This window comes from Scyliorhinus canicula, chromosome 26 (genome assembly GCF_902713615.1).
Source record: "Scyliorhinus canicula chromosome 26, sScyCan1.1, whole genome shotgun sequence".
Lineage (NCBI taxonomy): Eukaryota > Metazoa > Chordata > Chondrichthyes > Carcharhiniformes > Scyliorhinidae > Scyliorhinus > Scyliorhinus canicula.
In genome coordinates this window covers 1,461,944-1,489,920 of record NC_052171.1, presented here as the reverse complement: position 1 = coordinate 1,489,920, position 27,977 = coordinate 1,461,944, and the positions used below count along the sequence as shown (strand labels likewise).

General features: G+C 52.0%; 1 protein-coding gene across 3 annotated transcripts; it reads left to right on the top strand.

Annotated features, from left to right (window-relative positions):
* The first annotated feature begins 108 nt into the window (after window positions 1-108).
* On the top strand, window positions 109-27,977 carry LOC119957524 (meprin A subunit beta-like). 3 transcript variants are annotated; one of them, XM_038785659.1, is made up of 13 exons: window positions 109-359; window positions 484-576; window positions 659-766; window positions 1,131-1,192; window positions 1,881-1,974; window positions 4,706-4,823; window positions 5,719-5,900; window positions 6,768-6,849; window positions 7,575-7,735; window positions 10,704-10,916; window positions 17,277-17,402; window positions 18,110-18,240; window positions 27,527-27,977. In XM_038785659.1, exons 2-13 carry the CDS (start codon window positions 522-524, stop codon window positions 27,680-27,682), a joined length of 1,488 nt encoding a protein of 495 aa, XP_038641587.1. In that variant the 5' UTR covers window positions 109-359; window positions 484-521; the 3' UTR covers window positions 27,683-27,977. The 3 variants fall into 3 exon arrangements, with proteins under 3 accessions (XP_038641587.1, XP_038641585.1, XP_038641586.1); XM_038785657.1 differs by having other exon boundaries at window positions 10,704-15,980; XM_038785658.1 differs by lacking the exon at window positions 27,527-27,977 and adding an exon at window positions 19,533-19,604 and having other exon boundaries at window positions 10,704-15,980.

Sequence of the window (27,977 nt, the reverse complement as noted above, 5' to 3'; positions counted from 1 at the left end):
CACATATTTTAGATTAGGACTCTTTGCTCTTCTGCCTCCGCCTCGTCTCAAAAGTAGATTCAATCTTACTCACTGCAACTCAGCACTGGAGGCTAGCGTGCACGCATTCTGCACACACCTCTGCTCGGACTCCATTGGGTTTTACCATCCCGTGAACTGAGGGAGTAAAGTTGCACAAAGTGGGCACACGCTGAGCCCGTAAGGAGCAAGGGTGGATGCGTGTCATTTATGTTGTCTTATTTCAAACAGCTGGGTTTTTTTTGCATGTAGCCCAGTAAAGTGCAGGAGTTGCCAGCCATCTGGAGCAAATCGAACCCTGAAAGAGTTAAAAAGACACTGCTTCAGTTCGTGGTTAACAGGTGAGAATGGCTTTGATCAAATTGCAAGTTGCATTTGATCCGACCTTTCAGACATGTTTCGAATGCCAACATGAGTGATTAGTTCCCATGTTAATCATTCTTTATTCCCTCCTGATGTTTCCAGGAACCATTTCTGGCAGCTTTTGAGATTTCTCCTCAGTCATGGGCGGAAGAGTGTGGCAATTCCTATTTCTCACCTTGGCACTTGCACTGAGAGGTAGTGGCTGTTTTTCACTTTGTTGCTTCAGCAAGATATTCCAATCGCTCCGTTGTAACAACTGTCTCTGTTAATACTGCAGCAGTCAGACAGACCGAGGTTAAGAAACAAGTCAGCAGCCTTCGTCTGGATACTGTTCAAACCAAGACTACCCTTACAGCAGAGGATGCAATTGTCAGGATTAACCAGCGTAAGTTTCTGAGTTAACACCTCTGTTTATTTCACTGTCAGTGGGGGTAAGCTACTCTTTTGCCACCGCTATTGATGGCTGAAGGACTGAATGTGAATACTTGCCTGCATCTGGAAATTGAGTTTCCTGACTGGAAATCTGGAGCCCTACCCTAGCCCAGCCACCAAAAATGGAACTGTTCTTCAGAAAGTTACCCACTCCGTGAGTACTTGTTGCAGCAATTTAAAATCAACTCCTTGCTGCAAATGTTTAAGTGGTCACTGTGTTGTAAATTGCTTTGTGTTGATTTATTTATCTTCTGAATACTCGACATCATCCTGGGCTGTCAGATAAAACTGCTCCCATTTTCTCTCCTGGTTTATAGGTATCTTTCGATATGAAAAGCCCTGGAGGAGCTTCCTCATCGAAGGGGACATTATCAAACCTGTAAGTTCCTTTCCAGCGTGACCCTGTCCTTTTTCCAGATGTATGTGTGATGCTCCACTGCCCCACATCGCTTAGATATTGGCGGGGGGAGGAGGTGGGGTGATGGCCTAATTCTGCTCCTATATCTTGTGGTCTTAAGGCATGGAAAGTGGAGGGTTGGGTCGGTTGGGGGATCTTCTCGTGACTTCTCATGGATCTGCTCCTGGACTGGGTCAGAACAGGTGTGGACTAGTCATGCCCAAGATTGGGGGAGTGGTTAGAAATGGGGCATGGAGGGGATGCCATGGGGGTGGAGGGGGTACCTCTAGTTCCCTGGCCTTTCGTTTGTGATCATGTCCATGCCACCGTGACGCTGGGAAGGGAGCATTCAGCCTTGCATGACCCTTGGGCACAGCAACATACAGAGTGCCTTGTAGACAATGATCACAAACATGTTGAATTAGTTGTCTTTTCATTGTCGAATTTTATGCTTCAATTTGCATGTTTTAGTTTGATTGCTCCATTCCATATTGATGGTGACCTAAAAGCTGCACTTGAGTTGATTCCTTGGTGATCCGATATTTTTCTAGCTCCGAGATAGACACATTGGTTTAAAACTGAAATCTCTGGTTCATTGTCAATGCTTGTTGTATGTTGGGCGGGATGCTGGGTGACTGCAACTTGCTCTCTCTTTTGCCCTTCCAATCAGCTGTGGAAGAATGCTGTAGTGTCTGAAACCAAGATATGGCAGAAATCGCCAGATGGGGTGGTGAGAATTCCATACGAAATATCTCAGAAGTACGGTAAGTGTTGAGTGAGAACCTGGGGTTAGAAATAGTCAGATTTCATGTTCGAGGGCACATACAAACTGTTTGGGATTGTGACTCTGATTCCACATCGGGGTCACATTGTGAATTGTCTTTCTGGGTGGTGAGATGCTGATGTTCCGTCTTTGTACTTCACCCCAACCATAAGCTTGTATTTCAGTGTTCTGTAAATAGCACCTGCTAGTTTACGAAGGAACAGCTAGATTAATACAGGAGGGAGTGAGAGAAAACAGCAAACTACCTCTGGTCTTGGCTAAGTACTGGAATTTGCCATGAAGAAAGACTTCACTTAAAATGCACTCAGAAACGTGAAGGACTGTCAAAGTCAACATAATTTTAAAAATCTTTGACAAATTTAGTTGGGTTTTTTGAACAAGTAATGTGTGGACCAAATGAAGGGTAACCAGCTGATGTAGTATACTAAATGTTTAGAAGGTGTTAGATAAGGTGCCGCACCAAAGGTTGATACACAAGATAAGGACTCCTGGAGTTAGGGGGAATCTCTTGACAGGGGTAGAGGATTGGTTGACGGACTGGACATAGAGGAAGAAGGACATTTTCTACTTGGCGGGCTAGAACTAGTGGTGTTCTACAAGCATCAGTGCTGGGGCCTCAGCTACTTGCAATCTATCTGAATGTTGGAGACGAAGAGACCGAATAATGCCCCTAAGTCTGCTGATGATGCATAGCTAAGTGGGAATGCAACCTGTGAGGAGGACACAAAGATGTTGGAAATATTCTGGACAGGTTCAGTGATTGGGCAACAAGGTGGCAGATGGAGTATAATCGTTCACTTTGTTTGGAACAATAGGAAATTACAGTATTTTTTAAAAGTTGTGAAACTTGCAAATGTTGATTTTCAGAGGGATATGGGTGTGTTCATACAAGGAACACAAAGTTGGCATGCAATATAGCAAGCAATTGGGAGGGCCTTTATTGCAAGGGGATTGGAGAAGAAGGATAAAAGTATTGCTGAGACCAAGCTGTGCTAATGCACAGAATCTTGGTCTCCGTTTTTCTGAAGGATATACTTGCATTGGAGCCAGTGTAACTAAGGTTCACTAGATTGGTTCCCGGGATGAGAAGGCTGTCCTTTGATGAGAGGTTGAGTAAATTGAGTCTCTGGAGTTCAGAAGAATGAGAGGTGATATATAGAAACTTGACAGGATAGACACTGGAAGGATGTTTCTTCCATCTGGGGAATCTAGACACGGGGCATAATCTCAGGAAAGAGGGGACTGAGATTGGGGGAAACCTCTTCATTCAAAGAGTTGTCCATCTTTGGAGTTGTCTCCCCTAAGGAGGTTGAGTTGTCTACCCTGAGGGTATTTGGATTGTTTAAGGCTGCGATGGATTTTTAGTCAGGGTGCTGGAGCCTGGACGTATAACTGCACAGATCATTGAAGATGGCAGGACAGGTGGAGAGAGCAGTTAATAAAGCAGAGAGTACTCTGGGCTTAATTCATTGGGGCATGAGCAAGAGATGAATTTATACAAGACACTAATTGGACCTCAGCTGGAATATTGTGTCCAGTTCTTGGTTCCACACTCGGAAGGATGGGAGCATATTGGAGAGAGTGCAAAAGTAGTTTACAAGAACGGATCCAGGGTTGAGAAACTAGGATCGATTGCATATATTGGGACTGTTCGCCTTGGCGAGAGGAACAGGAGATTTGATAGAGATGTTCAAAATCATGAGGGGGCTGCACAGAGTAGTTGGGGAGAAGCATTTGCCGCACAGATTTAAAGTAATTTGCAAAGAAATGAGTGTGACGTGAGAAGGAACTTTTTCACACTACGAGTGGTTGGGGTCTGGAATGAATGCACTGGCTGGAATAATGAGGGGAGATCAAGTTGAGGTATATAACCTGATAAAAGGTGTGGATAAAGCAGGCATGGAATGGACACTACTCCAGTGTGCAGTGGATGCTGGGACAGTGAGTAAATTGAAGGAGGAGTTAGACAGATTTTTAATTAGTACTGGGTTAAAGGGTTACGGAGAACGGGCAGGACGGTGGGATTGAGGCCAGGATGAGATCAGCCATGGTCATATTGAATGGTGGAGCAGGCTCGAGAGGCTATATGGCCCACTCCTGCTCCTACTTCTTACGTTCCTAGAAAGAACTATTGTGTCTAATTCCACCTTCCAGCTCTTGGTCTGGGACCCTGGAGGGAACAGCCCCTCAAACACAAGTCTGGTGTTCTAGATTCATGAGGGAATTTCTTGATTAATAAGGGGATCAGGGATTATGGGGAGAAGGCAGGAAAATGGATCTGAGGAACATATCAGTCATGATTGAACGGCGGAGCAGACTCTGTGGATCAAATGGCCTCCTTCTGCACAATAACAATTCTGTGTCATTCTTTGAGAATGAAGGGATATGGGGAGGGGGCAGCAAAGTGGAGTTAAAGACAAACTCAAGCAGGTTCAGCAGGTCCTATGGTCTTTCCTGATCCTATTTCTTATGTTTTTAACATCCCGTAATTCTAAATGTGAAAAAGCATTCAAAGCACAATAGGAATACAGGCAAGGTTCATCAACATTTGCCAGAGAGAGGAGCATGCAGGAAATCTACACAAAAGTAGCAACTTGTCTTTTTCATTTTCACACTTTGTAGATGTTGACTGTCCTGCAGTGCATTTCCATTTTCTGTTTTGAGTTCAGGTTTTTACTTCATTAACAAAACCTAATATTCTTCTTCTCCAGATGAGGAGACCAGGAGCTCCATCAGCCGAGGTTTCAAGGACTTTGAGAAGTTCACCTGTGTACGGTTTGCCCCTCACAGTGATGAGGAGGACTTCATTTCCATTCAGCCCATCCACGGGTATGTACAAATTGTGGAGGCCATGGTGCAGTGGCCCTGATCCGTGTTAGAACATAGAACAGTACAGCACAGAACAGGCCCTTCGGCCCTCAATGTTGTGCCGAGCCATGATCACCCTACTCAAACCCACGTATCCACACTATACCCGTAACCCAACAACCCCCCCTTAACCTTACTTTTATTAGGACACTACAGGCAATTTATCATGGCCAATCCACCTAACCCGCACATCTTTGGACTGTGGGAGGAAACCGGAGCACCCGGAGGAAACCCACGCACACAGGGGGAGGACGTGCAGACTCCACACAGACAGTGACCCAGCCGGGAATCGAACCTGGGACCCTGGAGCTGTGAAGCATTTATGCTAACCACCATGCTACCCTGCTGCCCTCTGTGTCATGGTTCTCTCTGTGTCATGGTTGCCTGCTGATTGCAGTTGAGCTGGGTGATGCTTCCAGTACACTGGTAACGTTCCCCAGGAACACAAGTGACTGGCCAAAGGTAGCAAGGAATGTGGCATTTCCAGACTCTGTTTCCTCGTGTCATGAGACATGAGAGGAATTCTCCTGCTTTCCTCCAAACGATGCCGTGGGATTGTTTACGTCCAGTAGTTTAATGTCTAATTTGAAAGATAGCACCTTCAACAGTACAGCACCCCTTCACCACTGCATCGGGGTGTCAGCCTGGGTTACATGTTCACGTTGCTGGAGCGGCACTTGAATTTGTTTTGTGTGGTGTTCATCTTTCAGTGAGAATGTCTGAGTGACTGCTCCATTCGGTTTCCGGGTCTTTCTCATTTGCTCGTGGCCGTAAACCTTCAGTTTGTTCACGGAGCGTTGCGGCAAGTTACAATTTGTGAATGATTTGAATGGCCATGTTTCTGTGTCTCTCTCAGGTGTTACTCGTCCGTGGGCCGCATTGGAGGGATGCAGCTAATCTCACTCAATCACCAGTGCCTGAAGAAGGGGAAGGGGGTTGTTGAACATGAGATCATGCACTCACTTGGCTTCTGGCACGAGCATGCAAGGAGTGATCGAGACAAATTCATCAAAATTGAGTGGAAGAACGTGTGGCCTGGTAAAGTGTTTCTTTCCTTTACACTCCCCGCCCTCCCACCCCAAACGCAAGCCGTGGGAATTCCCTGCTAGCAGACTGGCCCTTTAGCCAAACTCAGGTTATCTCAGTGCCTTGGGGGCCCTGAGACATATTGAACAGACGATTCAGCCCAGCAGGTCCGTGCCAGTGTTCATGCTCGACATATGCCTCCTCCCGTCTTTTGTCATCTAACCCCATCAACATACACTTCTGTTACCTTTCCCTTCTTTATCTGGTTTCCTCTTAAACGCAGCTGCAATACTTGACTCATCTGCAAGTTGCACATAATAACCACTCCCTGGGGAAGGACGTTTCTCCTGAATTCTCCATTGGATTTATTGATGCCCCCTGGTTTTGCTTTTACTGGCCAACAGAAAAGTATTCTCCACAGATGCCCTTTCATAGTCTTGAAGACGCCTGTCAGATCAGTCCCTCCAGTCTTCTCTTGGGGGCACACACAGAACTAAAGACCTTCTCCTACGTGGACTGTGAGATTTCCTTCCAAGACTCTGTTTGGAAGTGCAGCCAGAGGAGGGGCAAGCAGCAATATGCCAGTCTTAACAATCTGAGCATTCAACCAAGATGTGTGAAACTGAGATGGGCTTGAAACACAGAATGAACCTGCTGTAAAATTGCTCCCTCACAATCAATGGGTCCTGTTGCAGGGGAAGAGTGCTTAAAGTTCAAGCCAGTTGGGTGGATTTGTTTCTGTTATAAAGGTGTCCAATGGCTTGTCATGGAATGATTTTATTAGATCAGCAAGACATACTGATGAACAAAAATACCTTCACGAAATGTAGTTCTGTTTTGCTCTCGCACATGCCAACAGACACCTGACTTTTCTTTCAGGCTATGAACATAATTTCTTGAAGCAAAACACCAACAATCTCAAGACCAAATATGATTATGGCTCCATCTTGCACTACAGTAGGTGAGTGTGGTGGGGAGTTGGAATTGCAACCACTTCTCTCTCTCTCTCTCTTTATGGCCTTAGCTGGAGGTAACAGCAAAGCCTGAGGAACATCCCTGGGCACGCAATATATTCACAACTGCTGTGAAGCCCTGAGCTAAGTCGCAGCCCAGTAAGTCTCACTTCGCATGTCATCCAGTATCTTGCCCCCACTGTAAACCTGAACTCATCCAAAGCTGATGTTGCCCGTATCCTAAATTGCACCAAGTCCCAATCACCGATAATCCCTTTATTGACTGAACACCATTAGTTCCCGATTCAGCAACACCTTTCTTTCCCAAAATAATTTGTAATAGTTGTTTTCAAATTTCTATGTGACCATGTCCCCTCCCTATGTTTGTAACCTACTCCAGTCCGAAACCCTCTATGATACCCGCACTGCCCCAGTTCCCGCCTCCTGTTCATCCCTGATTTTTATCACAGCACTACGATTGGTGGCCTGGGCTCACGCTCTTTAATTTCTTCCCTAAATCTGAACCTCCGTCCTTTTTTATGAAGCAATCTCCCTCTTTGACCAAGCCTGTTATCCTCTGTCCTCATTGCTTCTCATGTGGCTCGGTGTCAAAGTTTCTTTGACGGTGCTCCCATGAAACAACATTTCATTGTGTTAAAGGTGCTCCGTAAACATCAGTTTTTTTTTCATGATTTCTGCCTTAATGTGCAATAAAACTCTTTCCCAATTGTAGGACTGCATTTTCCAAGAACAGAGAGCCAACCCTGAGACCGCTGATGGATACGGATACTGTGCTCGGCCAACGCATTCGCCTGAGTGAGCTGGACTTGGTGAAGGTTAATCGGCTCTACAACTGCACCACCCACCTCAAAGATAAGGCGAATGTGGTGAAACGTAAGGGTGTTAGGAACAAGTCCTTCTCAGAGAATGTTTGACTCCTCGCAGCTGATTCAAATAGGCCCCGATCCTGTTCAACCTGTGTGTGAAAGCACAAAATAAATCAATCACGAGTTTTTGCTGGTCTCTTGTCTATGAGCGTAGTCAATTTGAACTCGAGTTCATTTCCTTGGATTCCCCCTGTGCTGCTGTTAGTTTAATTTCATGGACCCCACCAGTGTTTTATTTCCACCTGGCACTGGTCTGCTTGCCCCCTGAATCCTCTAATTTGGAAGGAGGAAAAAAAAAAAGAATTATTTTTAACAATAAATTGCCGATAGTTATTTATCTTCTTAAAATCAAACCATGAGTTGCTTTGGGAGTTTCTGAATTGGATTGAGAAACTGTCTAGGCTCTGGAGAACTGCGCACGGCGCGATGATTTAAACAATAGTTATGGGCAGCTGAATACAATCTTTTGCAGAGACTCAATGCTGCAGCTTTGTTTTGCAACGTCCCATAGAAAAGAAGCTTTCAGTCAAGAGCCACCTCCATAATCTCTCAAGCTAGTTCATGACAGCAGCCACGTGCATGATCAGGTGTGGAAAGCTCATGGTTCTTGGCAGGGAAGTTTGGAGATGTGCCTTCCCTGAGCTGGGGAGACGAGTGTCCATCTTTAATAAACAGTGAACCCTTTTATCTCCGTGATAAAGAATGGCATTGTACAGGGAGAATGGTATGTAGTATATCTAAGTGTTGGGACAGAACGCTGCTTGTATATGTTTTTGTATTGCAGAGACATAAGGAAGGTCGTGATCTCATAACAAGCATCTACCCTCAAAAGCACAGTCGGTGGAAACCTTGCTTTGTTGCTTGTGATTGAAATGCCCTTTGAAGAGGAATTCTGCTGATTTGGTTTCCATGGTTTAAATCAGTGGCATACCAGGAGTTGTGGTTGAGCACATTCCCTTCTTTTCCACTGCATGTCCTTCACAGAACAGCCTTGAGTCACGTCTTCCTGTTTGTGTTGTTCACAGGCCTTTTTTTCCTCTTTCTGTGTGTCTGTAGACAATAATTTTCAGTCATTAACTTGGTGCAGTTTGCCTGTTTTTCGGGGAGGGGGGGGTTTCTGGCCCACTGACACCTTCACAAGCAGCAGCACGACACCTGGTGATGTTCTGTTGAAACAACATGGAATTGTTCTGGTCAGCTATTCCCTCTTTCCTATCGCGAGGGGCTGCCTATCCAATCAGTGCCTCAACTACAAAATCATACTGATTCCCCAGTACACTCAGCATTCTGCCTCGACGTGAAGCCTCTCAGATTTTACTTCTTCGAGTGGAGGAGACTTGATGGTGGCGATCAAAATCATTCATGAGATATGGCATCACTGGCTCGGCCAGCATTTGTTGCCTCTCCCGAAGTACCCTTGAGAAGGTGGGGGGGGGGGGGTGAGCTGCTCTCTTGAGCCGCTCCAGTCCATGTGGTGTAGGTACATCCATTGTGCTGCGAAGGATGGAGTTCCAGCCACACTGAAGGAACGGCGATATATTTCCAAGTTAGGGTGATCGGAAGCTTGGAGGGAAACCTCCAGGTGATGGTGCTGCCCTTGTTCTGTGAGAAGGTAGGGGCCGTAGGTTTGGAAGGTGCTGCCGAAGGATCCTTGGTGAGTTCCTGCAGTGATGTTGCAGGTGGTGCAGACGGCAGCCGCTGTGTGTCAGTGGCTGTGGAAGTGAATATTTGTGGATTGGGTGCCAATCAGGTTTGTCCTTATATTGGCCTCATAGGTGTTGGGTTTCTTGAGTGTTGTTGGGGCTTCACTTATCCATGCAAGTGGGGAATATTCCATCACAGGCGCAACTTGTGCCTTGTAGATGGTGGCAGACTTTGGGAGTCAGGAGGTGAGTTACTCACTGCAGGATTCTGAGCTTCTGACCTGCTTATGTAGCGACTATATTTATATGGCTCGTATAAATAATATGTATGGCGACATGTATATATATTTTTTTGATGGTGTAAAATAAGAGAAACTGTTATCCAATGGCGGAAGGATAGTTAGCCAGAAAACACAGGTTTAATGTGATGAGTAACAGGCCCAGAGTGTACGTGCCGTGAGTTACGATCTCAAATGCCCTGTCTGAAACCCTGGCAGTAGTTCGAATGGTGACTGGATTCTGCTCCTATGTCTTATTGAGGGGTTCAGGGGTTAATAATAACAATAATCGCTTATTGTCACAAGTAGGCTTCAATGAAGCCACTGTGAAAAGCCCCTAGTGGCCACATTCCGGCGCCTGTTCGGGGTGACTGGAACGGGAATTGAACCCCCGCTGCTGGCCTTGTTCTGCATTACAAGCCCACTGTGCGAAAGCAGCCCCTGGGGATGCTTTATGGGGAGAAGGCAGGAGAATCGGGATGAAAAACATATCAACCATGATTTAATGACGGCGCAGACTCGATGGGCCGAATGGCCCAATTCTGCTCCTATGCCTTATGGTTTTATGGATATATTTTTTTAAATTTTGTGTCTTTTTTTTAATATAAATTTAGTGTACCCAATAATTTTTTTTTCCCAATTAAGGGGCAACTTAGCATTGGCCAATCCACCTACCCTGCACATCTTTGGGTTGTGGGGGTGAAACCCACGCAGACATGGGGAGAATGTGCAAACTCCACACGGACAGTGACCCAGAGCCGGGATCGAACCCGGGTCCTCAGCGCCGCAGTCCCAGTGCTAACCACTGCGCTGCATGCTGTCCTTTATGAATAAATATTGGAATGGTGAAGAGAAGATAGCATCAGACTGAAGAGGGGAAAGGGACTAATTGAATAGCTCTAACAAAGAGCTTGCACACTCACCGTGGGCTGAATATCTTTCTTCTATATTGTTCTATAATTGATTAAACCTGAAGAGCTGAACTATTAAAGTTGCAAAAGCCTATTTAAATTATTCTATTTCCTCCCCTCCCACTGCACCCAAAATACCCTAGGTCTTCAAATGCTGAATGAAGATGGTTCCTTGCACGAACTTGGAAGAGCCAAAGAAGCAGGGAGATTAAAATTTCTCTTGGGTATCTATCCTGAAACAGTGAAAGTGAGAGTTGACACATCAGCGCAGCTGATTTGGAGTTTGAGTGGGAATGGGTCCACAGGAAACCACACCACGACCACTACCCATGGATATCGTGAATGCTTTCGACAAGGTACGTGCTCACCCACTTCTTGGCCAACTAAGTCGGGAGCTGCGTTCATCCGCAATGCCTCGGTCATAGCTGCGGTGAAGGCTCCTGAAGCTTCTGGGGACCAGGTGGAGTTGTCTGTTGTGGCACAGGACCAAAGTCAAAAAGCTGAGACACTGTTTCCCACTCGCACTGAGCTGCCTTTTGCTCAGAGTGTGAGCACAAACCTGAAAACCACTCACCCCCTTCTGCACATCATGTCTCCTGCACTGACCAGGCGGACTCTGACTCAACCACCTGCACCTTGCCCCAAGGGATGCACCAGGCGCATGAGCAAGGAACCAATTCTGCACCAGCAAAGCCAAAATTTATTTGGGCAGATTGAACTGTTGCCTGTAACTCCCCATTTCCTTAAATCCGGCAACCAGACTCACGGGTCAGTGCTGTTTTCGGCTGACTCATTGACCACTCGACGCCAGGGGCCTCGGCCAATCACTTGGAGCGATGAAGCAGACACGCACACACAAGCAGCCAATATTGTACAACAATCTTCGTCAGCGTCTGGGTTTCCGCCCGTTCTGATCAATGCTATTTATCCAAAACGATTTGCCATTCTCTGCCAAAGTTGTAAACGGAGACATGAAAGATTGCCCATTTGGCCAGTCTTCAAGACACAACTAACTGGACACTTGGAAATAATGACTCCAGCCAATCAATTGAAGGTGCCAACTGTGCAGTCGACGATTCCAGGAACTGGAACCACAATAACACCTGGAATTCTTCGTACAGATGTTGGGGAAAGTCCCCGTGTGCAGATCGATATGGCCTCACAGAAGAAGGCACCAACCGTGACCTTGCACACAAAGAGACTGTCTTCTCACCTGAAAATTGGTTGTTTAGCAAGATGGAACAAGGCATTGAAAGTGTGTGACCCTCTGGTGACAACCAGGACTGCCCCAACACATACTCACCTGACGCCCACTTCCCCTACGGAGATGCTGTTGCAGTCCATGTCCCTTGTGAAGTCGCTGTTGGCCTCCGCTGCCCTTGTAAATGCCCGAGTAGAGCCCCTTCGCTCTACGGACATCCTGCTGGGGCCCGTACACCCAACGGAGAACGTGCTGAAATCCACTCCCCTTGCGGATACCCAGCTGTCCTCTATACCCCTTGTGGGCACCCTGCTTGTCCCCACTGACCCTGAGGGCACTCTGCTTGCCCCCACTGACCCTGAGGGCACCCTGCTTGCCCCCACTCACCCTGAGGGCACCCTGCTTGCCCCCACTGACCCGGAGGGCACCCTGCTTGCCCCCACTGACCCTGAGGGCACCCTGCTTGCCCCCACTCACCCTGAGGGCACCCTGCTTGCCCCCACTCACCCTGAGGGCACCCTGCTTGCCCCCACTCACCCTGAGGACACCCTGCTTGCCCCCACTGACCCTGCAGAAATGCTACTGGCCTCCACTGGTCCTGCCAACACCTTGCTCACCTCTACTCCCCATGCAGACAACCTGCTGGCTTCAACTCCCCCAGCACAGATGCTGCCGGACAGCACTCTCCCTGGGCAGACTCTGCTAGCCTCCACTCCCCCAGAGAACTCCCTGCTGGCCTCCACAGCCCATGCGGACAGTCCGCTATCATCGGTGGAGTCGCTGTTGGCACCCACTGTCATTGAGGACACTCCCCGGGCCTACACTCCCCCTGCTGACACTCCCCCTGCGGACACTCCCCAGGCCTACACTCCCCCTGCGGACACTCCCTGGGCCTACACTCCCCCTGCGGACACTCCCCGGGCCTACACTCCCCCTGCTGACACTCCCCAGGCCTACACTCCCCCTGCTGACACTCCCCAGGCCTTCACTCCCCCTGCGGACACTCCCCCTGCGGACACTCCCCAGGCCTTCACTCCCCCTGCGGACACTCCCCGGGCCTCCACTCCCCCTGCAGACACTCCCCAGGCCTTCACTCCCCCTGCGGACACTCCCCAGGCCTCCACACCCCCTGCGGACACTCCTCGGGCCTACACTCCCCCTGCGGACACTCCCCCTGCGGACACTCCCCAGGCCTCCACACCCCCTGCGGACACTCCCCAGGCTTACACTCCCCCTGCGGATACTCCCGAGGCCTCCACTCCCCCTGCGGACACTCCCCAGGCCTTCACTCCCCCTGCGGACACTCCCCAGGCCTCCACACCCCCTGCGGACACTCCTCGGGCCTACACTCCCCCTGCGGACACTCCCCCTGCGGACACTCCCCAGGCCTCCACACCCCCTGCGGACACTCCCCAGGCTTACACTCCCCCTGCGGATACTCCCGAGGCCTCCACTCCCCCTGCGGACACTCCCCAGGCCTTCACTCCACCTGCGGACACTCCCCGGGCCTTCAGTCCCCCTGCGGACACTCCCCAGGCCTTCACTCCCCCTGCGGACACTGCCCGGGCCTACACTCCCCCTGCTGACACTCCCCGGGCCTACACTCCCCCTGCGGACACTCCCTGGGCCTTCACTCCCCCTGCGGACACTCCCCGGGCCTACACTCCCCCTGCGGACACTCCCCGGGCCTACACTCCCCCTGCTGACACTCCCCCTGCGGACACTCCCTGGGCCTCCACTCCCCCTGCGGATACTCCCCGGGCCTACACTCCCCCTGCTGACACTCCCCCTGCGGACACTCCCTGGGCCTACACTCCCCCTGCGGACACTCCCCGGGCCTACACTCCCCCTGCGGACACTCCCCGGGCCTACACTCCCCCTGTGGACACTCCCCAGGCCTACACTCCCCCTGCGGACACTCCCCAGGCCTACACTCCCCCTGCTGACACTCCCCCTGCGGACACTCCCTGGGCCTCCACTCCCCCTGCTGACACTCCCCCTGCGGACACTCCCTGGGCCTACACTCCCCCTGCGGACACTCCCCGGGCCTACACTCCCCCTGCGGACACTCCCCAGGCCTACACTCCCCCTGCGGACACTCCCCAGGCCTTCACTCCCCCTGCGGATACTCCCCAGGCCTCCACACCCCCTGCGGACACTCCTCGGGCCTACACTCCCCCTGCGGACACTCCCCAGGCCTCCACTCCCCCTGCGGACACTCCCCGGGCCTTCAGTCCCCCTGCGAACACTCCCCAGGCCTCCACTCCCCCTGCGGACACTCCCCGGGCCTTCAGTCCCCCTGCGGACACTTCCCAGGCCTACACTCCCCCTGCGGACACTCCCCGGGCCTACACTCCCCCTGTGGACACTCCCCGAGCCTACACTCCCCCTGCGGACACTCCCCGGGCCTACACTCCCCCTGCGGACCCTCCCTGGGCTTCTACTCCCCCTGCGGACACTCCCCAGGCCTACACTCCCCCTGCGGACACTCCCCGGGCCTACACTCCCCCTGCGGACACTCCCCGGGCCTACACTCCCCCTGCGGACACTCATCGGGCCTACACTCCCCCTACGGACACTCCCCGGGCCTCCTCTCCCCCTGCGGACACTCCCCAGGCCTCCACTCCCCCTGCGGACACTCCCCCTGCGGATACTCCCCAGGCCTACACTCCCCCTGCGGACACTCCCCGGGCCTCCACTCCCCCTGCGGACACTCCCTGGGCCTTCAGTCCCCCTGCGGACAATCCCCAGGCCTACACTCCCCCTGCAGACACTCCCCCTGCGGACACTCCCTGGGCCTCCACTCCCCCTGCGGACACTCCCCGGGCCTACACTCCCCCTGCGGACACTCCCCAGGCCTACACTCCCCCTGCTGACACTCCCCGGGCCTACACTCCCCCTGCGGACACTCCCCAGGCCTACACTCCCCCTGCGGACACTCCCCGGGCCTACACTCCCCCTGCGGACACTCCCCGGGCCTACACTCCCCCTGCGGACACTCCCCAGGCCTCCACTCCCCCTGCGGACACTCCCCGGGCCTACACTCCCCCTGCGGACACTCCCCAGGCCTACACTCCCCCTGCGGACACTCCCCCTGCGGACACTCCCCGGGCCTACACTCCCCCTGCGGACACAACCCAGGCCTCCACTCCCCCTGCGGACACTCCCCGGGCCTTCAGTCCCCCTGCGGACACTCCCCGGGCCTTCAGTCCCCCTGCGGACACTCTCCGGGCCTCCACTCTCCCTACGGGCACTCCCCGGGCCTACACTCCCCCTGCGGACACTCCCCGGGCCTACACTCCCCCTGCGGACACTCCCCGGGCCTCCTCTCCCCCTGCGGACACTCACCGGGCCTACACTCCCCCTGCGGACACTCCCCGGGCCTACACTCCCCCTGCGGACACTCCCTGGGCCTTCAGTCCCCCTGCGGACACTCCCCAGGCCTTCACTCCCCCTGCGGACACTCCCCAGGCCTCTACTCCCCGTGCGGACACTCCCCGGGCCTCCACTCCCCCTGCTGATATTCCCCAGGCCTCTACTCCCCGTGCGGACACTCCCTGGGCCCCCACTCCCCCTGCGGACACTCCCCAGGCCTCTACTCCCCCTGTGGACACTCCCCGGGCCTCCACTACCCCTGCGGACACTCCCCAAGCCTCTACTCCCCCTGCGGACACGCTGGTGGTCACCGCTGCCCCTGCGGACACTCCCCAAGCCTCCACTACCCCTGCTGACACTCCCTGGGCCACCACTCCCCCTGTGGACACTCCCCCTGCGGACACTCCCTGGGCCTCCACTCCCCCTGCGGACACTCCCCCTGCGGCCCCCCTGCGGGCCTTGACTCACCCTGCAGAGACGCTGCTGCCGGCGGAGGCCTTGCTATCGTCGACTCACATTGCTGACACCCTGTTGACATCCTCCTCCTCTGCAATCATCAATGCTGGAGACCCCCAGTCTATTATTTCACCATTTACTGTGACCAGATGGTACAGTCCTGTAGTTACCAACACCTTGTATGATTCGAAGCTGCTTTCTCCCAGTCGCTCAGTGTTGCCTGCTGACCTTACTGTGGAACAGCTCTGTGACTTTGAACACGGTCTATGTGACTGGGGACAATCCACAACAGATGACTTTGACTGGATGCTTCATCACCGCCAAACTTCCTCAAGGGGAACTGGACCAAAATGGGACCACACGAGAGGCCAGTGCAAAGGCCGAGGAGGTGAGAGAAATACAAATGTGTTTGAGGCATTTGGGGGATTGAAATGTGGTAAGGAAGGGACTGCTCGTGCATTTAAAAATTGGTAGCGCAGAGGCAACGGGTGGTAATGATGACAAGAAAAGTTCTGAAGTAAGGTTCATTAAGATGTGGGAAGAGAGAAGTCAGCCTCACTGTACAGATATAAAGGCAGAAAATGCTGGTAAAACTCAGCAGCTCTGGCAGTACATAGGGAGAGAGGAACAAAGTTATGTTTCCAATCCAATCTGACTTCTAAACTGAAAAGTAGATATGTGATGGGTTTTATGCAGTTGTAAAACAGGGAAGGTCTTTATTTTGCTGTTAACACAGGGACTGGTCCTGAGAGAACGAAAAAAACTAATTCTCCGGAAAGGTTCCCACGTGTGGAAGCGAACAGTAACATGCCGTAAACTTCCCGGCGCTCGGCCCAGCGATGCCGACAACGCTATCCAACATTAATCGGCCTACTTAATGAGGCCTCCGGGCTTCTCGCCACAAATGAAGGCAGAGGGCTGCTGGATTCCAGGACCCAGCTGGGTCCCAGCCTGATGCTGAGCCGAGAGAAAGGATAACCCTGGAGCTGATGGAGATGATGGGGATCGGTTAGGGCTTTCAGAGGGAGATGTCAGTGTCACTCCAGTAGGTCCATAGCTGATTGGAGGAGTCCCAGAGACTATGGGCACATGTGATATCGCAGGCAATGCGTGGCACTGAGGCCAACAGTGGAGAGCCTGGTGCACAATGTCAGCACCATTAGTGAAGGTGCCCAAGCCGTCATGCAGTCGGTGATGGCCCTGGCTGTGTGTCTCGGCAGTATGTCTGCCTCTCTGGAGGATGTCACCCAGGACCACACTGACCTTGATGAGGTTCTGTGTCTGGCCAAGGCGCAGTAGAGCATTTCCCAATCAGTGAGGAGCAGTCAGGAATTCTGCGGACCTGGATTATGAATTCACTAAAGTAGACGCTCTGTTTGTGTGTTTGATGGTTCTGTGGGGGCCAGTTTGGATTCCTACACAGAGCATTGTATTGGAACCACTGGGAAGATTATATTGTGGACTCACTGATCTGACACCAGGAATCAAACTATTCCATATGATGAAAGATGTGGGATGTGTTGGCTGGAACAGGGAAAGTGGAATCTGACAGGAGGATTGAAAATTGGGGTGGGGGAGTGGGGGGGAGAACATGAAAAATTAGACAGCTTATTTAAAAAGGCGTTTTCCTTCATAGATACTGATATCTCTGATTATCTTTTGATTGACTTATTTTAAATTACAGGTCACTACCTGTATCTAGAAGCTTCGTATCCTCGGCAGAGTGGGGAGCACGCAGCACTCGTCAGCCCTGTATTGAGAGGACAGAAGTGCCTGACATTCTGGTTCAACATGTTTGGGAGCCACATGGGTGAGTTGTGAGGGCCCCAGGCAGCCGACTCCGATAGTTACATGTGATAATGCGCTGTAGGTACCCGACTTCAAACCGTTGTCAAACAAAAGGTGACCTGAAGATAACTGCCGTTTGTAACTTTGTGAACTTCGGTGATGTTCCGGACGGCACGATGGTGCCGTGGTTAGCACTGCTGCCTCACAGTGCCGAGGACCCAGGTTCGATTCCGGCCCCAGCCCAATGTCCATGTGGAATTTGCACATTCTCCCCATGTCTGTGTGGCTCTCACCCCTACAACCCGCAGATATGCAGTTGGGTGGATTGGCCACACTAAAATGTCCCTAAATAACTGACAACTTTGGTGATGGGCAGGTGTGAGATAAAGCAAGAGGAGGAAGGTTGAAAACTGGTGTGGGTGTGTGTGATGCTGGGGATGTGTTGTTACGATGACACATGGAGAGCAGGAACTCCTAGTTTTGATTAACATTGCTCCTTCAATGTGAATCAGGATGGGATTGAACACAAGGAAAGGTCACTTCAGACAGATAGATAAACATGTCGCTGACTGACAGGAAAGCTGCTGTGTAATCTTAGATTTGATTTTGGTACTCCCTCCCTACTGCAAATGACACGATCTTAATGGAAACCTTTTAATCAAGAAAGCGCAGGGCCATTATTTCTGGGATACAAACCAGCTGCATCGGTCTAAATCTGTTTCCTTGCAGGTTCCTTAAACGTATTCCAGAAATCCGAGAATGCTCCTCACTGGCACAAGCTGTGGTCTGTCTCTGGAAACAAAGGCCGGAAGTGGCTAAACGCTGAGATTGATCTCTTCCCTCATGGGGAGACCTACCAAGTGAGTCAAATTATGGTATCTGTTCAGTTAAACAGGAAGGACCAGCGTGCAGGCTGCGAGAGGAAGAAACTTGTCAGAAGTCAATGTGCGTTGAGACAGCCCACTGTTCTGTTGTTATTGTGACCTCTGAGGGGGGCTTGAGTGATGTGAATGGTTGATCCAGGATTCTATCCTGAGGCACCCACACACACACACACACTTGAGTCCTGAATTATTTTTGGTGCCTGGAAATTTAGACTCCAGCAGTGGAGATTGGAATTTTGGGTGGTAGATGAACTGCTCTGTCTGGGGAGTCACAAACTGTTTTGCGCACAGTGGGTGCAGCGATTTATTGTCAGGGGTTGGGATAGTTGTTGTTGCATGTTAGCGGCATTGGGGATTTATTTCCCCTCACTGCTGTCCGATGCGAATCGTTTCGTGATCACAATTTGAAGGTGGAGCTTCTCTGCTGGGACGGCTCAAGTCCACTGCCCGTTGCAAACCACGAGGCCTCCAGCCTGCCCCCTGTCCCCGGGGGTGGGGTTGCTTGTTGCATGAGGAGTCGACATTCCTCACAGATTGGTGACCAGTGTCTTGGGCAGGCTAAGGCAGCTTTTCGTTACTTTCTCGAATGGTTGAGTGGCTTCTTCAAGTGAACATATGCGTCGCAAAATGTGCTGTGCAGTGGCCAGCGGAGTAGGTCTTGGGGATGATCATGCTGATTGCTGTTGGCGCAGCAACATCAGAACTGATCATCTACATATCAGTAATTGGCAAGCGAAGATGAGACATTTATGTCTCATACTTATGTCCTGTAATGCTGGGAGTTAGATACAGGATATGGACAGTGTGTGTTTTTGTCTGCGATAAATTGGGAACCAGACGTACAGATGACTCCATTACTACCTCTCTGTCACACTTAACCCCAGAGCATGTGGGCTAAATGCATCGCTTCACCCACACCACCACAATGTTGGGGGGGGGGGGGGGGGATTAACAGAGCAGGGAGAGTCCGCTCATGATATCAAAGTGTATTTCAATGGGGTTCCCATCATTGCAATCCAGCGAGGAAATCCCCCGGCGGAAAAGCCATTTTGGGATTCCTGCTGGATTTTCTTCAGAAAACGGGATTGAATATCCCGGCCTACGTTTTGAGTTTTGCAAGAAAACGCTTGTTGGGTACAGTCAGTCCTTTTCCTGTTGTGAGCAGCGAAGGGATATACTGTTTGATACAATCTGCCAGTTATTGGGACAGAGGGCATCGAAAGTAAAAAAAAAACTGTGACTCATTTGTGGTGTTTTTGGTTTGACAGCAGCATCCTGTCCGTGGAGAGCACTACTTGTCTTGCTACTGCTTAGTGACAGCGTGATAGCTTCACCTCGTGCTCGAAAGTTTGAGGTACATTATCCCAGGGCAATCGGAGGGTGACTGGACACTTCCTAGGAATGAAAGTGGCATCCGAAGGCTGATTGATGAGTTTGTGCGATATACAGTGGGCAGTGATCTGATCAGGGTAGCTAGAATCCACAGGATAGCTTTGATGCGCCAATGGTGTGCGAATGGCTCGGGCTGTATGAGCAAGGTTCGCAATCAGGACAATCTTATAGAACGTGGCATTGTAGGGATTCGAAAGCTTCCATTGACCAACGAAGATAGGCTGGTGGTAGATAGCTGCAGAGAGCCTGTTGGCAGATTTCTCAATCAGCACATTGAGGAAAAGGAGCTCATTTGACTGCCCCATTTCAAAGGTGAGTTTGAGCACAGGAAGGCGGCCATCTAGGTGTGTCAGGAAATTCTCACATGCAGATGTGGATTCAAATAGAGCAAACGTATTGCTGACGTATCGCAAATATGCAAGAGATAAGGAGGTGAGGTGTCATTCCATGGAAGACGTGTTTCTCATGGAAACCAACAATGATGCTGGACCATTTATTTGGAAATACTTGGGCATTGTCAAAATCAGACAAAACTGTACAAGTTCATAAGTAGATTCCGACCATGCCAAGGTGTCCAGATCGCCGTGATGTAGTGATGCAGTGAAAATATCACTAGCTTCCTCGAGCGGAACATTGATGAATAATCTCGCAATGTTGAACAAGCATATACATACACCATTGGTATCTAAGCCCTGTGTCCCCGTAAAGGTGAAGCAATCCTCGACCATCTATGTAACTAAACAATCTGCACAGAAGTGGTTGCAGCAACTGACCCAACCATTTGGCACAATTCATGTTATGCACAACCAGTCACCGATAACAATGGCCATAAACAGACATCGTTTTTGTGTCTTTTTAAAAAAAAAATTTTATTGGAATTTTTTACAGAAAGTATAAAACATAACGACAAACAATGAAATGCAACAAAATAACCCATAATAACTGTAACACCCCCAGACCATATTGACGCATGTATCACATCCCCCACCCCCCCAACCCCAATGAACAACAGAAAAACTTAAAAATAAATTAAAATTAAATAAACAAACATAGTCATCCCCCCCCCCTTTTCCCTCCCCCTTCCCCCCCTCCCCCCCGGGTTGCTGCTGCTACTGTCCCTGTACCCTATCGTTGAGCCAGAAAGTCGAGGAAAGGTTGCCACCGCCTAAAGAACCCTTGTACCGTCCCCCTCAGGGCGAATTTGACCTTCTCTAGCTTAATGAAACCCGCCATGTCATTGATCCAGGTCTCCACGCTTGGGGGCCTCGCATCCTTCCATTGTAGCAAGATCCTTCGCCGGGCTACAAGGGACGCAAAGGCCAGCACCGGCCTCTTTCGCCTCCTGCACTCCCGGCTCCACCCCAACCCCAAAAATCGTGAGTCCCCATCCTGGCTTGACCCTGGACTCCACCACCCTCGACACCGTCCTCGCCACCCCCTTCCAGAACTCCTCCAGTGCCGGACATGCCCAGAACATATGGGCATGGTTCGCTGGACTCCCCGAGCACCTGACACACCTGTCTTCACCCCCAAAGAACCTACTCATCCTCGTCCCAGTCATGTGGGCCCTATGCAGCACCTTGAATTGGATGAGGCTAAGCCGCGCACACGAGGAGGAAGAATTAACCCTCTCCAGGGCATCAGCCCATGTCCCGTCTTCGATCTGTTCCCCCAGTTCCCCCTCTCACTTAGCTTTCAGCTCCTCTACTGACGCCTCCTCCGCCTCCTGCATAACCTTGTAGATATCAGATATCTTCCCCTCTCCGACCCAGACCCCCGAAAGCACCCTGTCGCTCACCCCCCTCGCGGGGAGCGAAGGGAATCCCTCCACCTGCCACCTAGCAAATGCCTTTACCTGCAGATACCTGAACATGTTCCCCGGGGGGAGCCCAAATTTCTCCTCCAACTCCCCCAGGCTCGCAAACCTCCCATCAATAAACAGGTCCCTCAGCTGTCTGATGCCCGCTCTGTACCAACCCTGAAATCCCCCATCAATGTTCCCCGGGACGAACGTATGGTTCCCCCTTAACGGAGCCTCCATCGAGCCCCCCACTTCTCCCCTATGTCACCTCCACTGCCCCCAAATCTTGAGGGTAGCCGCCACCACCGGACTCGTGGTATACCTCGTAGGAGGGAGCGGCCACGGCGCCGTTACCAGGGCCCCCAGGCTTGTATCTCCACAGGACGCCCTCTCCATCCGTTTCCATGCTGCCCCCTCCCCCTCCATTACCCACTTGCGCACCATCGACACATTGGCCGCCCAGTAATACCCCGAGAGATTGGGTAACGCCAGCCCCCCCCATCTCTACCCCGCTCCAAGAAGACCCTCTTCACCCTCGGGGTCCCAGGCGCCCAAACAAAGCTCATGATGCTGCTAGTCACCCTTCTAAAAAAGGCACTAGGGATAAAGATGGGCAAACACTGAAAAAGGAACAAGAACCTCGGGAGAACCGTCATTTTGACGGACTGCACTCTACCCGCCAACGATAGAGGCACCATGTCCCACCTTTTAAATTCCTCCTCCATCTGCTCCACCAGCCTGGTAAAATTAAGCTTATGGAGAGTCCCCCAACTTCTGGCCACCTGCACCCCCAGGTATCTGAAACTCTTCACTGCCCTCTTAAATGGGAGTCTCCCAATTCCCTCCTCCTGATCTCCCGGGTGTACTACAAATACCTCGCTCTTGGCTAAATTTAACTTATAGCCCGAGAAGCCCCCAAATTCCGCTAACAGCTCCATCACCCCCGGCATTCCCCCTTCTGGATCCGCCACATACAACAGCAGGTCGTCCGCATACAGCGATACACGATGTTCCTCCCCACCCCGCACCAGACCCCTCCATCTCCCTGACTCCCTCAACGCCATAGCCAAAGGTTCAATCGCCAGTGCAAAGAGCAAGGGGGACAAGGGCACCCCTGCCTGGTCCCACGGTAGAGCCTAAAGTACTCCGATCTCCTTCCATTGGTAACTACACTCGCCATCGGAGTCGCGTAGAGCAGCCTTACCCATTTGATGAATCCCTCCCCGAATCCGAACCGCTCCAGCACCTCCCACAGGTACCCCCACTCAACTCTATCAAACGCTTTCTCCGCATCCAGCGCCACCACTATCTCCGCCTCCCCCTCCACTGCCGGCATCATAATAACATTTAGCAGTCTCCGCACATTCGTGTTGAGCTGCCGTCCTTTGACAAATCCTATCTGATCCTCGTGTATCACCCCTGGCACACAGTCCTCTATCCTGGTGGCCAGGATCTTCGCCAGAAACTTAGCGTCAACAGTGAGGAGAGAGATAGGCCTGTATGATCCACACTGCAAGGGGTCCTTATCCCGCTTCAGGATCAGAGAGATCAGTGCCCGCGACATTGTCGGGGGCAAAGGCGCCCCCCTCCCATGCCTCATTGAAGGCTCACACCAACAGGGGGCCCACCAGATCCGCATACTTTTTATAAAATTCCACTGGGAACCCGTCCGGCCCCGGCGCCTTACCTGACTGCATTTGTCCAATCCCCCTGACTAGCTCCTCCAACTCTATCGGCGCCCCCAGCCCCTCTACCAGCCTCTCTTGAACCCTTGGGAAACATAGCCTGTTCATGAAGCTCTCCATCCCCCCTCTCCCCATCGGAGGTTCTGACCGGTACAGTTCCTCGTAGAAGTCCCTAAAGACCCCATTTACTTCTGTCCCCATCTGCACTACATTCCCACCCCTATCCGTCACTCCACCAATTTCCCTAGCCGCATCTCGCCTGCGGAGCTGATACGCCAACATCCTGCTCGCCTTCTCCCCATACTCGTATACCGTGCCCTGCGACCTCCTCCACTGTGTCTCCGCCTTTCTGGTGGTCAACAAGTCAAATTTGGCCTGCAAACTACGCCGTTCCCCCAGCAACCCCTCCTCTGGTGCCTCCGCGTATCTCCTGTCCACATCCAGGAGCTCCCCCACCAGTCTCTCCCTCTCCTTCCTCTCCCTCCTTTCCCTATGGGTCCGTATGGAGATCAGCTCCCCCCGGATCACTGCTTTCAGAGCCTCCCAGACCATCCCCACCCAGACCTCCCCCGTGTCGTTGGTATCAAGATACCCCTCAATACTTCCCCAGACCCTCCTACATACCTCCTCATCAGCCAGCATCCCCACATCCAGGCGCCAGAGCGGGCGCTGGTCCCGCGCCACCCCCATCTCCAGATCAACCCAGTGCGGAGCATGGTCTGAAATCGCTATGGCCGAATACTCGGCATCCTGCACCTTCGGGATCAATCCCCTGCTCAGGACGAAAAAATCTATTCGGGAATAGACCCTATGGACATGAGAGAAAAAGGAATACTCCCACGCTCTCAGCCTCCCAAACCTCCAGGGATCCACCCCTCCCATCTGGTCCATAAACCCCCTCAGCACTTTGGCCGCCGCCGGTCTCCTACCCGTCCTTGAACTGGACCGGTCCAGTGTGGGATCCAGCACTGTGTTAAAGTCTCCCCCCATGATCAGGCCCCCTGCCTCCAGGTCCGGAATGCGGCCCAACAAGCGCCTCATGAAGCCGGCATCATCCCAATTCGGGGCATATACATTAACCAGCACCACCTTCTCTCCCTGCAGCCTACCCTTCACCATAATATATCTGCCCTCCTTGTCCGACACCACCTCAGCCGCCTCAAACGCCACCCTCTTCCCCACCAGAATCGCCAACCCCCGGTTCTTCGCGTCCAATCCTGAGTGAAAAACCTGCCCCACCCACCCCTTCCTCAGACGAACCTGGTCCGCCGCCTTCAAGTGGGTCTCCTGGAGCATAGCCACGTCCGCCTTCAGCCCCTTCAGATGAGAAATTACCCTAGTTCTCTTAACCGGCCCATTCAGCCCCCTCACGTTCCAGGTAATCAGCCGGATCAGAGGGCAACCTGCCCCTCTCCCCCGCCGGCTAGCCATAGCTTATCGACTGCTCGCCCCAGGCCAGCTCGCCCCGCCTGACCCGTTCCCCATGGCGATAACGCCTCTCCTCTACCCCCCCGGCCCACACCAGCTCCTTCCTGGCCATTCCAGCAGCAACCCGGTATCCCCCCCCACCCCCCCAGGCTAGGACCCTTCCTAGCCGCGACGCACCCTCCATGGTACTTCCGTGAGTCAGCTGACTTCTGCTGACCCGGCAGCTCCTGCCAAAACCCATCTCCTCCCGGCATGGGGTCATCCCCCTCTTGCCACACCTCCTTGGCCCCGCTTCAGCGCGGGAAAGAAAACCAGTGAAGGCCCCGCCCCCACCGCCAGCTCCGCCCCCCCCCCGCCCCGCAGCGCGGGAAACCAGAGGAAAGCCCGCGCTTTCACACTGCCACACCCCACCCTTCTGACGCAGCTCCTCAAAATCCAGTTTCACCCCAACCTCCAGCCCCGTACAGAAGAGAACATATAAAGCACATGCCCCCAACGTTCCCCACATACCCCACACCCATACCCAACAGACAAACCCACCCGAAAACAGAGCAAAAGAAAACCAGCATAAAAAAAACACGTGTCAAAATTGAAGAACAGCAACAGCGAAAACAGCAACGGCCATAGTGTGTCCCCAGACCCTAGTTCGAGTCCAGCTTCTCCGCCTGTACAAAGCCCCACGCCTCCTCCGGGGACTCGAAGTAATGGTGCCGGTCCTTGTATGTCACCCACAGACGCGCAGGCTACAGCATTCCAAACCTGACCTGCTTGGCATGTAGCACCGCCTTCGTCCGGTTGAACCCGGCCCGCCGCTTTGCCACCTCCGCACTCCAGTCCTGGTAGATTCTCACTACCGAATTCTCCCACTTGCTGCTCCTCTCTTTCTTGGCCCAGCGCAGCACACACTCCCGGTCACTAAATCGATGGAACCGCACCAGCACCGCCCGCGGGGGCTCATTTGCCTTAGGCCTCCTGGCCAGCACTCTGTGGGCTCCCTCAAGCTCCAGGGGCAAATGGAAGGACCCCGCTCCCATCAACGAGCTCAACATCGTGGTCACGTAAGACGGGAGATCCGACCCATCCAGGCCCAGGATCCTCAAATTCTTTCGCCTCGTGCGAACGTCCAGCTCCTCCAAGCGGTCTTGCCACTTTTTGTGAAATGCCTCGTGCAACACTTTCCCCACGAGGACCACGGCCTCCTCCTCCTGCTCAGTGGCCTGCTGCTCCCGAATCGACACCTCCTGGGCCGCCTGAGCCCCAAGCAGCTTGTTGGTAGTCGCATTCAGGGAGTCCAGCAACTCAGCCTTCAGCTCCACAAAACAGCGCAGAAGAGAGGCTTGCTGCTCCTGCGCCCACCAGTCCTCGGATGTTCCGCCGGCCGCCATTTTGTCCTTCTTCCCCCGCTTTTCTTGGGGAGCTGCTGCAGCTTTTTCCTTTGCCCCACTCCGGGTGAGCACCATAAATTATGGGGAATGCGCCTCTAGACACCTTCCCCCACCGGGATTCGTCGAGACAGCGCCGTTTGGGGCCCTCAAATCGGCCCAAAAGTCCTTAAGTAGCGGGAGCTGCGGTGCCGCACCTACAAAGCCGATTTTCTGACCGCTCCACTCCTAGTCCAGGCCATCCACCGGTGGAGAATCTGAGAAGGAGTGTTCCCATACGGGGAAAAGCCCAAACAGCATCACTACGAGCCCTTAAAAGAGCCCCAAAGCCCGAAAATAGTGGGAGCCACTGAACGTGCGGCTTAGCTCCGCATCACCGCTACCGGAAGTCCGTCTCCGCTCCTTCAATGGCCTTGGTGAGATCTTTTCACAGTTCTTCCCTCTGCTGCTAGAATTCAGCTTTCACAAAGGCCCTCAGGTCAGCTTGAGGCCTCTAAGCTGGCCCTTCCCCCGCCTGTATGCTTGCAGAGGCTTTTGTTTGCTGTAGCTTCAGCCCAATCTTGCACTGTTTCTGAGGGTCTGATAACCAAGAAACATCCTATTCCTGGGGGAAAGTACTCCTCGAACATTCACCAACGCCTTTTCATCGAAATTCCAACCCGTGCCGCCCAAAAAAGAGCTCTTTTCTGTAACCTTAGGCAGGAGCTGCCTCTGTGTGATCACTCACTCCATGCTGCACACCGGAAGTCCCCGTTTTTGTGTGTCTTGGACAACCCATAGATGCACGGTCTCAGTGAACAGTGAGGATGGATCCTATCATTAAATACCACCCAGCAGCTCGTTACTCTTACACAAGCCCAACAAACATTTTTTGGAACTTGCTTTTGAGCAGGTCTGTCCAGTTAGGCCTCGTGGGTGGCCCAATGCGCCAATGACCTTCATTTTGGTGACATAGTCGCACTTGTTCAGATTTTGTCGGGTTTACAGGTATATGTGTCTGGATCGAACCTGAGGCCTCGCAATGCAACCAGACATTGGCATTGCATGTGGAAATCGGCTTGGTCGTTAAGTATCCCCTGCTGCTTGGTCCATGGCAACGCCTCGACCAGAGTCCACGTCAACCAACGAGCAGTCTCTTCCCATGCAATATAAATAGTTTCTCCTTCCAATTCTGATGAATCAGTCCCGAGGAGTTCAAGCTGAAAGGCTGAGACAGCGTGTCTCTTTTTCAGCAATATTCAAGTTTTGAGCTACCAAAGGACGACTAGATTAAGTAAGGCAGGGAAACTGCTTGACACAGAGTCACGAGGCTGTTAACTTCAATGCCAGGGTTAGTTGAGACAGTAATATGCTGAATTGGACAAATGCTTCAAGCAAAAGGGATGAAGGATAAATGCTGACTTTGATAGGGCCGAATGGTCTGATTCCCTCCTGTGATGTCCGTCTGTTTCTCGGTTTATTCTTCATCCATGAGCGGCAGCTTGAACAAAGCTTTAACTTCTGTTATCAAGTGATTAACATTTCACTGTAGCCCAGTTTCTCTTTCCAGATCTGACTAATCTTTGCCTCTCCAGGTGATTATTGAGGGCGTACTGGGACCAAACTATCAGAGCGATGCTGCAATTGATGACGTGCAGATCCACAGAAGTAGCTGTACCTCAGGATGGGAGCGCCGTAACCCATCCTGCAACTGGGGTCGGAAGAAAAGGAACAAATCTCACTTGGGTTAGAGGGTTGTGGTGGCGAGTGTCTTTGACATGGTCTTGCCGAGGACGTGCTGATGCCCCAATGTCAGGTCAATCTTCATGGATTGGCGATTGCCTCACAAGGACAAGAGATGTGTTGTATTCAGAAGAGGAGCCATCTGTTTGTGCTGATAGTATCATGTAGTATTTGAACACACACAGCCTCCTTCTGAGAGATTGAAGCTCTTTTTGACATCTGGCTCACTTCCCAATGCCAGTAGCCAGCCTGTGATTGTATGTATTCAGGGTCAGATGCAATAAATGCCTGGAATATGTTTTA

Excerpts from the sequence above, each read along its gene's own strand:
- LOC119957524 (XM_038785657.1), top strand. The coding sequence starts at position 522 with ATGGGCGGAAGAGTGTGGCAATTCCTATTTCTCACCTTGGCACTTGCA. Across the intron at positions 767-1,130 it reads AATTGTCAGGATTAACCAGC|GTATCTTTCGATATGAAAAG; the intron begins GTAAGTTTCTGA and ends CCTGGTTTATAG. Across the intron at positions 17,403-18,109 it reads CATGTTTGGGAGCCACATGG|GTTCCTTAAACGTATTCCAG; the intron begins GTGAGTTGTGAG and ends GTTTCCTTGCAG.